Genomic DNA, 12,106 nt, shown 5'->3' on the forward strand with positions numbered 1-12,106 from the left:
AAACATAACGCTTTATCTTAAGTTAGCAGCTACCTGCTTCCGTAGCTAAATAAGTGGAATGATCCCACGACCAGTTGTTTCCCCCCGGATCATAATACCAACGGACCGCTACACTTGCTCGAAAGACGTTGAAAATTAAATAACCTAATAACGCGGTTTTTCTGTCACTGACCGGACAGGACGTGATTTTTACACCATGAACTCAGACGCAGCTTTGTTGTTAGAAACTGTTCAATTTGCCGCAGAGAAACACCGCAACCAGCGACGCAAAGATCCAGAGGGAACGCCGTATATAAATCACCCCATAGGTAGGTGTGTTTTTACGGTAGTATGATGCATTCACGGCCTGTACGTAAACCCGTGAAGTCTCTCACTCTTATCTTTAAAAGAAAAAGAAAAAAAAGTTTCTGATGTTTAACTGATACGATACCGGAAGCCATGGAAGGAGGAGATTGAATTAAAACCCAATTATCAAAGTTAATTATGTTCATAATGGACATTATATAACAGTATCTGCTGCGGCGACACCTTGTCAATAAGGGAGTCGCCGAAAGGAGCAGTACTATTAGAACTAACCAGTCAAGTTATCAGGGTTTACTCGCCTACTACAGCTATATCACTAACATTATATGTTTACCATTTTATGGCAACAAATAGTTTTGCAGAAACTATGTTTCTATTAACATGAGTACCTTTATTTTATTTGATCCTGGTGATAATACCCTGCCGTGTAATAGCGATACGTTATTTTTCGACTTTAAATTTTTCGACTGTGTGCTCAGCACACAGTGTATAGTCCCACAGGGGAGGTGGAGGTCGATTGATCCGGTTTTTTGTTCAGGGGTACAAAACTAATGGCTTTTTGTGTGCAGGGGATTTAGCGGCATCTAGTGGTGAGGCCGCAGATTGCAACGAACCTAATATCTCCCCCACTACTCACTGCTCCGCTTTTCTTTGCTGAGCTAATGATAGCACTTGGCAGTGCTTTTCCTGTCAGGGCTCCAGACCACTAGAGCTGTGGGGGACTTAAAGGGACAAACTTTGAAAGGATAAAGGAACGCACCAAAAATAATACTGAAAAACATAAATTATTTTCCCTCAAATCTAATTTTCCATGTATCTATTCTTATTATATTGTCTTTGTTTTTATTTTATTTTATTTTACCTTTTTCCCCCCAAATTCGTATTTTTACATTTCCTCAGACATTCTGCTTTATTATGCAAAAGAGGAGCAGGTGATTGTTTCAAAATATCTTTTGAAACGACGGTTCAGTGGATTTGTTTATCGTGCTGTTAGCAAGGAGCGCCATAGATGGGCAGCCAGTGATTAAGCTCCGTCCTTGTGTCCCTGTGTGTAAAGGAAGTTTCTGGTGGTTTGTCTGCTTGTTCCGTTTGAGTTTTATTTTTCTACTTACAGATGAGAGCTATGAGCTATGTTATAGTGGGGAGGTAGAGCGTACAGCCCGATCCGGCGGGGAGGTGTGGGAAGCCAGATCGGGCGCCCCCCTTCCGGCTCTCCTCTCTCCTGTCGTGTCCCTTTTGTCTTACTTCTCTCTATCACCTTTTCTATCCTTTTGAAGCAGTGAGGCTCCATAAATGTTAAAGCGGTAAGTATTAGTTTTTAGTTGCAATGATTAGATAGAAAAATAAACCGTAGAAACCTAAACAGAAGAAAGAAGAAGAGCAATAACAATTTAACATAAACCAGTGACACACTTCGGGGCCTGATCAACCCTGGCAGGGCCTCCTTGGATGAGGGTGTCTTTGATAATGGCCGAAACACCCAATGAATCCAAGGTCCACTACTGACGATGTGTCCCAAATTTAAAATGATGAGCTAGATCAGATCTCTAATCCCTAAACCTAACCAAGGAATTAAAAATGGCAGATTAGCCTGGGTAAAAGACCGAAAGTTGAGGCATAACGATGTGTGCTGCTGGTAAAGTTTCTGGGCTGCCTTTCCTCATAACAGCCATCCCTCAAGATTCTCTCCATTTAAAGCAATGCATTATCAGGGACTGTAACATCTAGCCCTTTTACTGAATGTAGAAACTTAAAGTGCTGGAGGAGCTCTTCAGAGAGGAAATGTCTGATTATAAATGAGTTTTCTTGTTCTATAAGTGACTTCTCTTAGCAGTCTGGAAACAGTGAAGGTTCTTGTTTACAGTCTTGTTTACTCACAGCTCTCTGTGTGTGCTTTTAAGGAGTGGCGAGAATCCTCAGCCACGAAGGGGGCGTCACAGATATCGAGGTTTTGCAGGTGAGTTATCAGTTGTTACCTGTTAGTCACGTGCACGCATTCTCGCATCAGTAATCCTGTGTGCTTCCTCCTGCCCTGCAGGCCGCCCTGCTTCATGACACAGTCGAAGACACCGACACCACCCCCGCAGAGCTGGAAGCTAAATTTGGTGTAAATGTGGCTCGAATTGTTCAGGAGGTGACGGATGACAAGAACCTGCCCAAGCAGGAGAGGAAGCGTCTACAGGTGGAACACGCACCTCACTGCAGCCAACAGGCCAAGCTGGTTAAACTGGCTGATAAACTGTACAACCTGAGGGATCTGAACCGCTGCACTCCTGTTGGTCAGTACTTCTCTGGACACAGTGCTGTTTCCTACAATAAATGGGATGCTGTGTAAAAATAAATAAAAATTAAAAATGAAGAGGATGAAATGCTTTGGAACACTTTATTTATTTGGCAGAAGTGCAAAAGACAACATATCAAACGTTGTTCAGTTATGTTTCTGAATGTGTTTGGCAGGTTGGACAGCTGAGCGAGTGCAGGAGTATTTCCTGTGGGCCTCTGAGGTGGTGAATTGCCTGAAAGGAACCAACTTGGCTCTGGAGAAGAAGCTGGAGGAACTCTTCAAAGAGAGAGGAGTCCAGCTCTGACAGCAGGGCCACAACACAGTGGAGAATGGGCTATTTCAAATGCAAATAAAATGCTTTTTAGTTTGTAAAATTTCAAAATAAATCAAATTTCATTTACATTAAAGTGTCCTTTAATTTTCTGTGCATGTTTTTGCAGGATAGTTGAATCCCTGAGTGTCTGATGTTGTGGTTTTTAGTAATAGTGAAACAGTAAAAGATGCTACTCCTCATTTGGTAATTGTAGCTTGTGGACTGTGATGGTGGGTTTAAAAATAAGCCTATTTAGATATAAAACACATTTGCAGGACTGCATTACACAAAGCAGAACATTTGGCACAAAGTGTTTTTCACTATACATGTTATGGTAAATGGCCTGTATTTGTATAGCGCTTTACTTAGTCCCTAAGGACCCCAAAGCACTTTACACTACATTCAGTCATCCACACATTCACACACTGGTGATGGCAAGCTACATTGTAGCCACAGCTGCCCTGGGGCGCACTGACAGAGGTGAGTTATTACATGTTTTGGTTATATTTGAATCCACTGAAGAAAGCTACCAGGATGATCAGTAATTTCCTTTAACAGAAAATAAATAAGCTAATATAAAACAACAAGGAGATGTAGTTCATTTGAATATTTTCTCTTGAAGCGACCTGATAGCTCTACTTCATTAAAGATGATTTAAGAGTTTTAGTGACTCCTTTACATGTTACATGTCCACATTTAAAACCTATGGGATTATTATAAATTATTCTACTTTTTAACCAATAAAACAATACATAATTTGATGTATTCGTATTAAAAGAATGAATGTGTTTAGCTCAGCAGCCTGCAGAGGGCGCTGTTACACTAAAACGTAACATTAACATTCACTTTCACCCTTCCCTGTTTTAGAAAGTTAACTTTTCGTTTTTTCGCAAACATATTTCCTGTATAAACCAAATACTTCCTATCTTCTGTATTAAAGTGAAATGTACACAGTCATCGCTCACCGGCGGAAGAACTGTCGGAGCAAATTTACTTCCTGTCCGTTCGCCGATTGTGTCAAACTTCCGTTTGATTTGAGTGACGACGAGGAATTCGTTTTGTCAAAGTGAAATACTCATTTTTTAATCTTTGTACGGTTGCATATCGTCGACCGGGCAGTCATGTCTAGTCGCGAAGCCCTAAACATGAAGCTTCCACCGATCCAGTCCACGGCCGGAGCCGTGCCGGTCCGGAATGAAAAAGGTGAGCTTGTGCCGTTAGCAAGCAGGGTGTTAGCTGCGTGCTAAGCTAGCTAGCTGGAGTAGCAAAGCTGATAGTGAATTTATGTACGAAGATATATGCTGGAAAGAATTGGACTGTACTTTTTGTTTTTAACTTAATTTAATAACATTAGTGTCCTGGCTGTAACAATTTAAGAATTGACGGAACATGTTAACAAAATGATCTTCGTCTACATAGCTGTAGTGTTGTAGTTGGATAACGGGTCTCAATAAACCTGATGGGATCCTGCACTACCTGCAACCTCAGAGTGGAGTTGCATTAAAACAGAGCCACGTTTTTATTGCGGGGTGCTTCAGTTTGTGGTTTGCACGATTTATACTTCAGATTAACTCTCAGTCCACTCTGTGTTAAACGAGCTCCTTCGTCTTTAAGCCAAAGGTTTTCATTGGCTGGCCTTCCTAAACAGAAGGTTTTTAGAGCAGGTGACATGACCCAGTTGGGGATATTTCCTGTGTGACATAATACAGAGTCAAGAGTAGAAAAAACTGTCCGCATCAGCGTGTTGCGAGCGGCCTGAAGCCAGTGAGGACGTATATACACAGACATCAGCACTGTCAGGCATTGCAGTTACCTAAAGACCAGTGACCCCAAAATCGGAATCAGAATAGTTTATTAATCCCCAAGGAAGTTATGTGGGTTACAGTTGCTCCAAGACAGCAACAGACTAAACTAATTAAATAATACAATATGTTGCAGAGTTTACAAATGTAAGAAATAGCATTTCTTACATAGCAAGACCAAGACATTTATGACTTGGTCTTAGCTAAACATTAAAATGAGAAACTGTAAAGTTGGTATTATTTGTGGTTCTGCTGAGCTGGTATTCCTAATCGGAGAACTTTATGTAGGTTCAAGTGTGATAAAGAGGATTGTGTCTCTCTGTGTGCCAGGTGAACTCTCCATGGAGAAGGTGAAGGTGAAAAGGTATGTGTCGGGTAAACGCCCTGACTACGCGCCGATGGAGTCGTCTGATGAAGAAGAAGAAGACTTCCAGTTTGTGAAGAAGGGAAAAGAAATGGAGCCAGAGGTGGAGCTGGAGGAGGAGGACGTCTCTGATCCACGTCTCAGGCGTTTGCTGAACCGTGTCTCTGAGGACGTGGAAGAGAGGTGGCGCCCAGCGTTTACGATCTGATTCAAGTTCACCAAAATGATCGTGTTGGAAAGCTGACGTGAACATGATTTGTGCCTGTTTGTCCTCAGGCTTGCAAGACACAGACAGATAGCAGAGCCTGAAGTTGTGGCTGAGAGCAGCGAAGACTCTGATGAAGGCACGTGGCACCCACAGCGAGAGGAGAGCAGTGAAGATGAAGAGGAGGAGGAAGAAGAAGTGGATGATGAGGTGCCTCAAAGCTTAAATTTGTCACAGTTTTTTTTCTTCACCTATTTGTACTAAGACATGTTTCTTTTCTTCTGGTCACTTACAGGAAATCGAGAGGAGGCGAGCAATGATGCGTCAGCGAGCCTTGGATAGAAAGAATGAAGAGATGGAGGTCATGGAGGTGGAGGAAGAGGGGAAATCAGGAGACGAGTCGGAGTCGGAGTCTGAATACGAGGAATACACCGACAGCGAGGACGAAGCAGAGCCGCGGCTCAAACCTGTCTTCATCCGCAAGTACGAGATGAAAGTTTGTAGAACAACGTAAATCCAACGACCGGATTTATCAGTCGCAGACATGCGACGGTCAGTTTTCTGTGCAGAATGTTGACAGACACACACGAAGTGTCTGCTTGCATTACTGAAGGAACGAAAATTAGCAGCATGGAGAAAACATATTCTGAGTGATGAGTGAATGATGAGTCTTTTATCAAGTGTGTTGTGTCTCATTTATCCAGAACAGTCATGTCATTTCTGTCAAAGTAACTCCTGAACACTTTATTCCTGTGAAAGCTGCCCCTCATGCAGCTCTGCGGTGAAGAAAGCAGCTGCGCTTCATGTTTTAGATGGAAGCAGATCACAACAACACCGGCCTGAATACCAGGCCCTTAACATTAATGAGCACATGAACTGTTTTCTCCACAGAAAAGAGAGAGTCACAGTGGCAGAGCGTGAAGCAGAGGAGCAGAGGCAGAGAGAGTTGGAGGCCGAAGCGAAGAGGCAGGCGGAGGAGCGACGGCGCTATACCCTCAAGATCGTGGAGGAAGAGGCCAAGAAGGAGTTTGAGGAGAACCGGCGCACGCTGGCTGCTCTGGACGCTCTGGACACCGATGGAGAGAACGAGGAGGAGGAATACGAAGCCTGGAAGGTCAGAGAGCTGAAGCGCATCAAAAGGGACAGAGAGGCACGAGAAGCGTGAGTAAACACCAGTTTGAGTGACTGAAAATGAATTTGTGATAAAGGAACATCCAGAGAAGAGATCATGAGTGTTGTTTGTTCTCAGCTTCGAGAAGGAGAAGTCTGAAATCGAGAGATTCCACAGCTTGACTGAGGAGGAGCGCAGGGCCGAGCTGCGCAACAACGGCAAGGTCGTCACCAACAAAGCCACCAAAGGCAAATACAAGTTCCTGCAGAAGTACTACCACAGAGGAGCCTTCTTCATGGTGAGTCACCACAGTGCTTCAGTCTAGCTGCACCATCTAACTGAGCTTCCCCCAAATGTCCCAGCTTGACCCAGAGTTTCTCCTAAGAACCTTAAACCATTTGTTACATGTAACAAAGCAATAATACTTTAATTTCTCATTATATTACTTACCTTTGAATGAATTTCTTCATTTCCCTTTTCTTGTATTTTTTAATCAAACTATTTGAGGAGGATCTCTTTGCACCAAATACTTTCTATGCATTTACCTGCATATAGTTGAGTAAAGCAGAGTTAGTTCACCTAGAAATGAATTAATGTGGATTTGTGTGCCAAAGGCCAGGTGACTGTAGTTTAGTTTAATGAACCAGACAGATGATAAAATGATTTCCAGTAAAGTTGAGTACATGCTGGATATTTTGTGTATGTTATGTGCATGCACACAGGGATGCTCAGCTTCAGTGGGCTGGTGGTACTGGGGTGTGTACTGTCTGAAAAAAGCAGGATATATGCACCGCACACAGTGCAGGAGATGCATGTAATCCTTGTGGATGTGAACTTTGAACAAGCACCAGGCCTGTACTGTTTAGTCCTCAACAGCAAATTCTTGTATCAGTGAGCTTTTTAAAATGTTCTGAATGTTATAGTCGTAACATCTCTGACCTTCTGGCTCATCCCTGGAAACATTGATCCAAGCTGCAGGATATCAGCTGGTGATGTCAGTGATCAGTCTAAGTGTCAGGATGTGTTTTTCTTTTGCAGGATGAGGAGGAGGACGTGTACAAGAGAGATTTCAGTGCACCTACTCTGGAGGATCACTTCAACAAAACCATCCTACCCAAAGTTATGCAGGTCAGTGGCGTTTGCTTTTTCCTCATCTTTATCGTAGCCTGGACTGTTTCACTGAACATTGTTATAACAGCTTTGTGTTCATATGAAAAATAAGGTCAAATGGTTTTCAAGTGTTTGTGCTGTTTCTCAGGAGATCTAGTTGGAACCTTAGAGAGGATGTAAACACTTAACCATGTTTTTACATTTGTGTCTTGTTGTTCTGAAGACATTTGGACGGCTATGTTGTGAGATTAAATGTCCTTGTGTGCTGCGGGTGCTTCAGCACTCCAGCTAGCTTGGACCTGCTTACTTGGTGCACTTGCAGATATTTATTGTTAATCTGCATCTGTTTATTTGTGCGTTTTCATAAATCAATACTTGTTTCGAAGCTTTAATGACTAAACAGTCATCTTTGACCTGCTGCTGCTGTTTCCACTGACTTCTTCTCTCACGTGGTGACAGCAGTGGAGGCTGAGAGAACCTCTCCTACGGCACAGAGCAGTAGCGACAGTAACAGTGCATCTTATTCAGGCAACAGCAAAAAGAGTTTCTTTTTCTCTTCAGTCGTGGGGCTCTCTGATCTTTTGTGGTTTGTGTTTCCTGCAAAGGTGAAAAACTTTGGTCGGTCTGGACGCACAAAGTACACCCACCTGGTGGACCAGGACACCACGTCGTTCGACTCTGCCTGGGCTCAAGAGAGCGCTCAGAACACCAAGTTCTTCAAGCAGAAGGCGGCAGGCGTGAGGGACGTGTTTGACCGGCCCACCGTGAAGAAGAGGAAGACTTAAGGTGCACATGAAGAGGATATGAGCAGGCCCATGGTGCAGCTGTAAAGACTTTGAGAGACTGAGCTGCAGCCTGATGGTCTGTTTTTCTGGACTGTGACATGGAAGGAAATCAGCAGATGGACTGATTGTAAGGTGCACCATCACTGCTGGCTCCATGAAATCTACAGGAGATGCAGCTGGTGGGATTTCAGCTGTAAAACTGTCCAAAAGATGTTTCTATATCATTGGACGATGGCTTGTGATGTAATTTTGTAAATTCAACATTTAGTACACACGGTCTCCCACTGACTCGTTCCTTTTTCCTCGGTGTTGTTTACTGATGTTTGATGATTATTCCAATAAAAGCAGTGTGTTTTCTTTTTTCATAAATGGACATGAAAGAAGCCAAATGTCAACTTTTATTTAAAAAAGAAAAAAAAAAAAAACAACAGTAAAGATGACACCACCCAGCGTGACCGATGAGCCTAACGCAGCAGTCCAGTGTGTCAGTCATGTTTGTTCAGTTGGTCAGAGCCACCAGAGCTTCCACCACGTTCCCCATGTGTTCCCTCAGACTGCGCTCAGCCACGGCCCTCGAAATCTCCATCTCAGACATCTGGACAACAACACGGACACCAAAAGAAGCGTAAAGACAACTGGTTTTATAAAAACTACAGTTTGGCTCAGGACGAGTCCTTCTTTAACACAATGATGTAATTTAAAACTTCGGTTTAATATTTGATAGTTTCCATTACCAACGCTCCAACAAACTTTAGACAGCACTGGGCCAACTGTTGAATTTTAGTTTTAGATCACCAATTTACAATAATAGTCGGGGCTTACTAAGGTAACGTAAAGGCCGTATGTGCACACATGTAGTGACTGTGTGAAGGAACTACTCCACTGCAGAGCCAGGCTCATACGCTGCGATCACCTGGGAAGTCCAAGCAAAGGAATTCCAGTTCTAATCGTTTCAAGTGAAGCTTTTAGGAATTCTGCTACTTTCAGATCGCTGAGATCTGATTTTTGATCAATTATCAATAGAAGTGTTTTTGATTCTAGTCCAAGATGCTCATATTTATCATTTTCACCACAACTAAAAAAACAGAATCAACTGTTTGCGTTAGTGTCCACATACTTTAGACCATGTAGTGAACCAGCATTTGTGTGGTTGTATAACAGCTAAATGGGTTAATACACAAAAAGAGTAAAATAAATAATATAATAATAAAAAATAATTTACAAAAAACAACTTACAATTAGCTCTACGTCCTCTCTCTTGATGGTGACTTTGGCCAACTCCTTTTCTCTGAAAACAGGAATAAATCAAACATCAGGACTCTCCTGGGTCTTTCACAGAGACTGAGGCAACAAGGAGCCAACACTTCAGTTACAGATGAAGCTGCTCTTACCTCTCCTGCTTGGCTTTCTGTTCTCGCGACCTTCTGTCTCCAATCACTGACATGGCCTGTGACAGGAAACACTGTTTATAGCATTTATATGCTTTTCACCTTCCTATGTGTCAAACATGAAGAATGTCGCAACCCAGACAATCTCTGTTCCACACGTCCGAGCATTTTGTCTCACAAATTAATGATTTTTTTAAAATAGTAAATGTTATAAGTAAATAAAGTCCTGCTCACAATTCAAAGTGTACAGTGCATATCACTTCATGACTCAAACGCCAACAGACAGTCGCAAAAATGATGGGAATAATCTAGTCACCTCACCACTCATTAGAAAGCACCACAAATATTTGTGTGTGCCACACACACAATGTTTTTACGAATGAATATTAAAACGGGCATTTATCCAAAAGGCGTTAATTATTGGTATTTTGTCAAGAAACAAGGTTTCAAGGTGAGAAAAACTGAAATACTTCTCACTCTGTGTTGCTCCATCATATCGTGAGTTAGTGTGCAGTAGTTTATTTTTTCCTTTAGGTCAAAATATAATCTGAAGGTCTTCAGGAGGCGCTGCGGTGAGTGGGCTTGGAAAATGATGTCAGGCAGCATTTTACTATTTTCTGATGCAGGCATCAGTGAGGTAAACCCTATTTGATTACTAGATGTACCTCATAATGGGAGAGCAATTACTTTAAAGTTGTGATTACATCGTCTTGATGCACGCTCAATCATCCAGGGAAGGAAATCCCCAAAAGGTTGAAACCTGCAGTCAGCTGAGAATGAGGAAGTCACCTGGATGAGTGACGAAACGTTTGTCCCACGTCCAGATGGACAGAATCAACTTTGGGGGATTGTGATTACGTCCCTAACGTTTGACAGGTTTTCGTTTTTCATACCGGAGCTAATGAGAGACATTTAAAAACAGAAGCCCGACAGGACATGTGTGCTCTCTATAACGCTGCTCTTCTATGTGCAGTATGCTCTGTCGTGTCTTTATTTAAAAACATATTTTACTTGTTTTAAAGAAAACCGGTGTGCGGATTTACCTGGCGAGCCACGAAGCAATTAGCTACTGAGTTTATCACTCACGTTACATAATTGCGCAAACGTTAGCTACTAGCATGAAAACATCAGGCAAAACTCGCGCAGATCAAATGTGTAGCATAAAACACAAGCTACACACCAAACACACTAGACTTGGTTCTGTGGCAGTGATGCTGTGCGGGAAACGACGGCAGCACGGACCGCATGTTTCCGGTGCTAACGTTAGCCCGCTGCTCTCACCGTTTCTAAATCAGAGCTGGAGATTTCCTTCTCCTCCGCGTAGTCTGTCACTCTCTCCAAATCAGCGGCCCCGCTGTCATGTTTCCGAGGCTTCTCTGCCGGCTTCCCGGTGCAGTTTTCCTCGGCTTCCAAGTCCAAATCGACATCTCCTTCCGCCGCCATGTTTGCTCGAGTAACGCCGGAACAAAGAGGAAGGTTCCTAGAACTATCGGATGGAATACGGGGTAGTACCGGTGTTGTCGGGAAGCTTTAAAAAATAAAATTCCAGCTCCCTTAAAACAAAAAGTTCTTTAAAAATAGCAATAACAAAAAACTGTTAACAAAATTAATTAAATCATAAGATACACACAACAAAAGTGAAAGTGTTCAATTTAAAAATACTGCATGAGACTTGTTTGTGAGGAAGAACTCATTCATATTTGTCCGTAGATAACTGTAATATCTATAGATATTTATTTCATGTAGTCAAATATGATTCTGCAATGTTGCTCAACCTTGTAATGGATATGTGTATACATAATTTAGGTAATAAAAAGATTGCGTTTGGCCACCATGACTATGTCTTACAGGACACCAGATTTATTTTATTGTATTTTCTTTTTGAGAAAAAGGAATTTGTCGTCAGTCTGATCAATATTTATGATCAGTTAGATGATCCATATATCCAAAATACAGCACAATGATTAAATCCAGTGTGGTCCCCTGTGACACTGAGCACAGAAATGTGTTACAGTGATAACAGCAGAGAGCATAAACAACAGTTTGTGGAAGGATTCCAGCTCCAGTAAACCAACAACAGTCAGCTGATCAGACGATCAGTCTGATGCATCAGAGGTGCTCGGGAAGGAAATGTCTGTTTATTTTATTTTTTTAAATTCTGGATCTAAACTAATATTTAAACCTACCCACAGGTTTGAGGAAGGATAGCATGACTTACTGTTTTGAGACAAAAACAAATAACAGGATTACGTGCCGTCTGTCTCCGGATAACCAAATCTCTCTGTACTCCTCTTGGTTCTATTCCTGTCTGTTCTAAGAGGTTTACCTGTTCTTCCACCACTGCAACAGATTTCCTGTGTGTCCAGACTTTTCCAGCCCTTCTGTGTACTTGAGCTTTTCCAATCCACCCACCACTGTAATCAGATTAAAAGAAACAGAAA

General features: G+C 42.3%; 3 protein-coding genes across 4 annotated transcripts; 2 read left to right on the plus strand and 1 right to left on the minus strand.

Moving 5' to 3' along the window:
* Positions 1-77: 77 nt before the first annotated feature.
* On the plus strand, positions 78-2,963 carry hddc3 (HD domain containing 3). The gene is made up of 4 exons (XM_063469544.1): positions 78-308; positions 2,205-2,260; positions 2,342-2,582; positions 2,761-2,963. The coding sequence occupies exons 1-4, from the start codon at positions 197-199 to the stop codon at positions 2,889-2,891; spliced, it is 540 nt and encodes a 179-aa protein (XP_063325614.1). The 5' UTR covers positions 78-196; the 3' UTR covers positions 2,892-2,963.
* Positions 2,964-3,909: 946 nt separating this feature from the next.
* On the plus strand, positions 3,910-8,650 carry mfap1 (microfibril associated protein 1). The gene is made up of 8 exons (XM_063469534.1): positions 3,910-4,103; positions 5,033-5,249; positions 5,343-5,481; positions 5,567-5,754; positions 6,163-6,432; positions 6,521-6,680; positions 7,421-7,510; positions 8,098-8,650. The coding sequence occupies exons 1-8, from the start codon at positions 4,022-4,024 to the stop codon at positions 8,275-8,277; spliced, it is 1,326 nt and encodes a 441-aa protein (XP_063325604.1). The 5' UTR covers positions 3,910-4,021; the 3' UTR covers positions 8,278-8,650.
* Positions 8,651-8,657: 7 nt separating this feature from the next.
* On the minus strand, positions 8,658-12,091 carry hypk (huntingtin interacting protein K). 2 transcript variants are annotated; one of them, XM_063469554.1, is made up of 5 exons: positions 11,992-12,091; positions 10,947-11,151; positions 9,669-9,724; positions 9,514-9,565; positions 8,658-8,872 (listed from the first exon to the last, which is right to left on the minus strand). In XM_063469554.1, exons 2-5 carry the CDS (start codon positions 11,106-11,108, stop codon positions 8,777-8,779), a joined length of 366 nt encoding a protein of 121 aa, XP_063325624.1. In that variant the 5' UTR covers positions 11,109-11,151; positions 11,992-12,091; the 3' UTR covers positions 8,658-8,776. The 2 variants fall into 2 exon arrangements, with proteins under 2 accessions (XP_063325624.1, XP_063325631.1); XM_063469561.1 differs by lacking the exon at positions 11,992-12,091 and adding an exon at positions 11,884-11,969.
* Positions 12,092-12,106: the final 15 nt, after the last annotated feature.

The sequence above is a fragment of the Pelmatolapia mariae genome, linkage group LG1, assembly GCF_036321145.2.
Source record: "Pelmatolapia mariae isolate MD_Pm_ZW linkage group LG1, Pm_UMD_F_2, whole genome shotgun sequence".
NCBI classification, from domain to species: domain Eukaryota; kingdom Metazoa; phylum Chordata; class Actinopteri; order Cichliformes; family Cichlidae; genus Pelmatolapia; species Pelmatolapia mariae.

Excerpts from the sequence above, each read along its gene's own strand:
- hddc3 (XM_063469544.1), top strand. The coding sequence starts at position 197 with ATGAACTCAGACGCAGCTTTGTTGTTAGAAACTGTTCAATTTGCCGCA. Across the intron at positions 309-2,204 it reads GTATATAAATCACCCCATAG|GAGTGGCGAGAATCCTCAGC; the intron begins GTAGGTGTGTTT and ends TGTGCTTTTAAG. Across the intron at positions 2,261-2,341 it reads CAGATATCGAGGTTTTGCAG|GCCGCCCTGCTTCATGACAC; the intron begins GTGAGTTATCAG and ends CCTGCCCTGCAG.
- hypk (XM_063469554.1), bottom strand. The coding sequence starts at position 11,108 with ATGGCGGCGGAAGGAGATGTCGATTTGGACTTGGAAGCCGAGGAAAAC. Across the intron at positions 9,566-9,668 it reads CAGAAAGCCAAGCAGGAGAG|AGAAAAGGAGTTGGCCAAAG; the intron begins GTAAGAGCAGCT and ends TCCTGTTTTCAG. Across the intron at positions 8,873-9,513 it reads GAGAGGACGTAGAGCTAATT|ATGTCTGAGATGGAGATTTC; the intron begins GTAAGTTGTTTT and ends GTTGTTGTCCAG.
- mfap1 (XM_063469534.1), top strand. The coding sequence starts at position 4,022 with ATGTCTAGTCGCGAAGCCCTAAACATGAAGCTTCCACCGATCCAGTCC. Across the intron at positions 4,104-5,032 it reads GCCGGTCCGGAATGAAAAAG|GTGAACTCTCCATGGAGAAG; the intron begins GTGAGCTTGTGC and ends TCTGTGTGCCAG. Across the intron at positions 5,482-5,566 it reads AAGAAGAAGTGGATGATGAG|GAAATCGAGAGGAGGCGAGC; the intron begins GTGCCTCAAAGC and ends GGTCACTTACAG.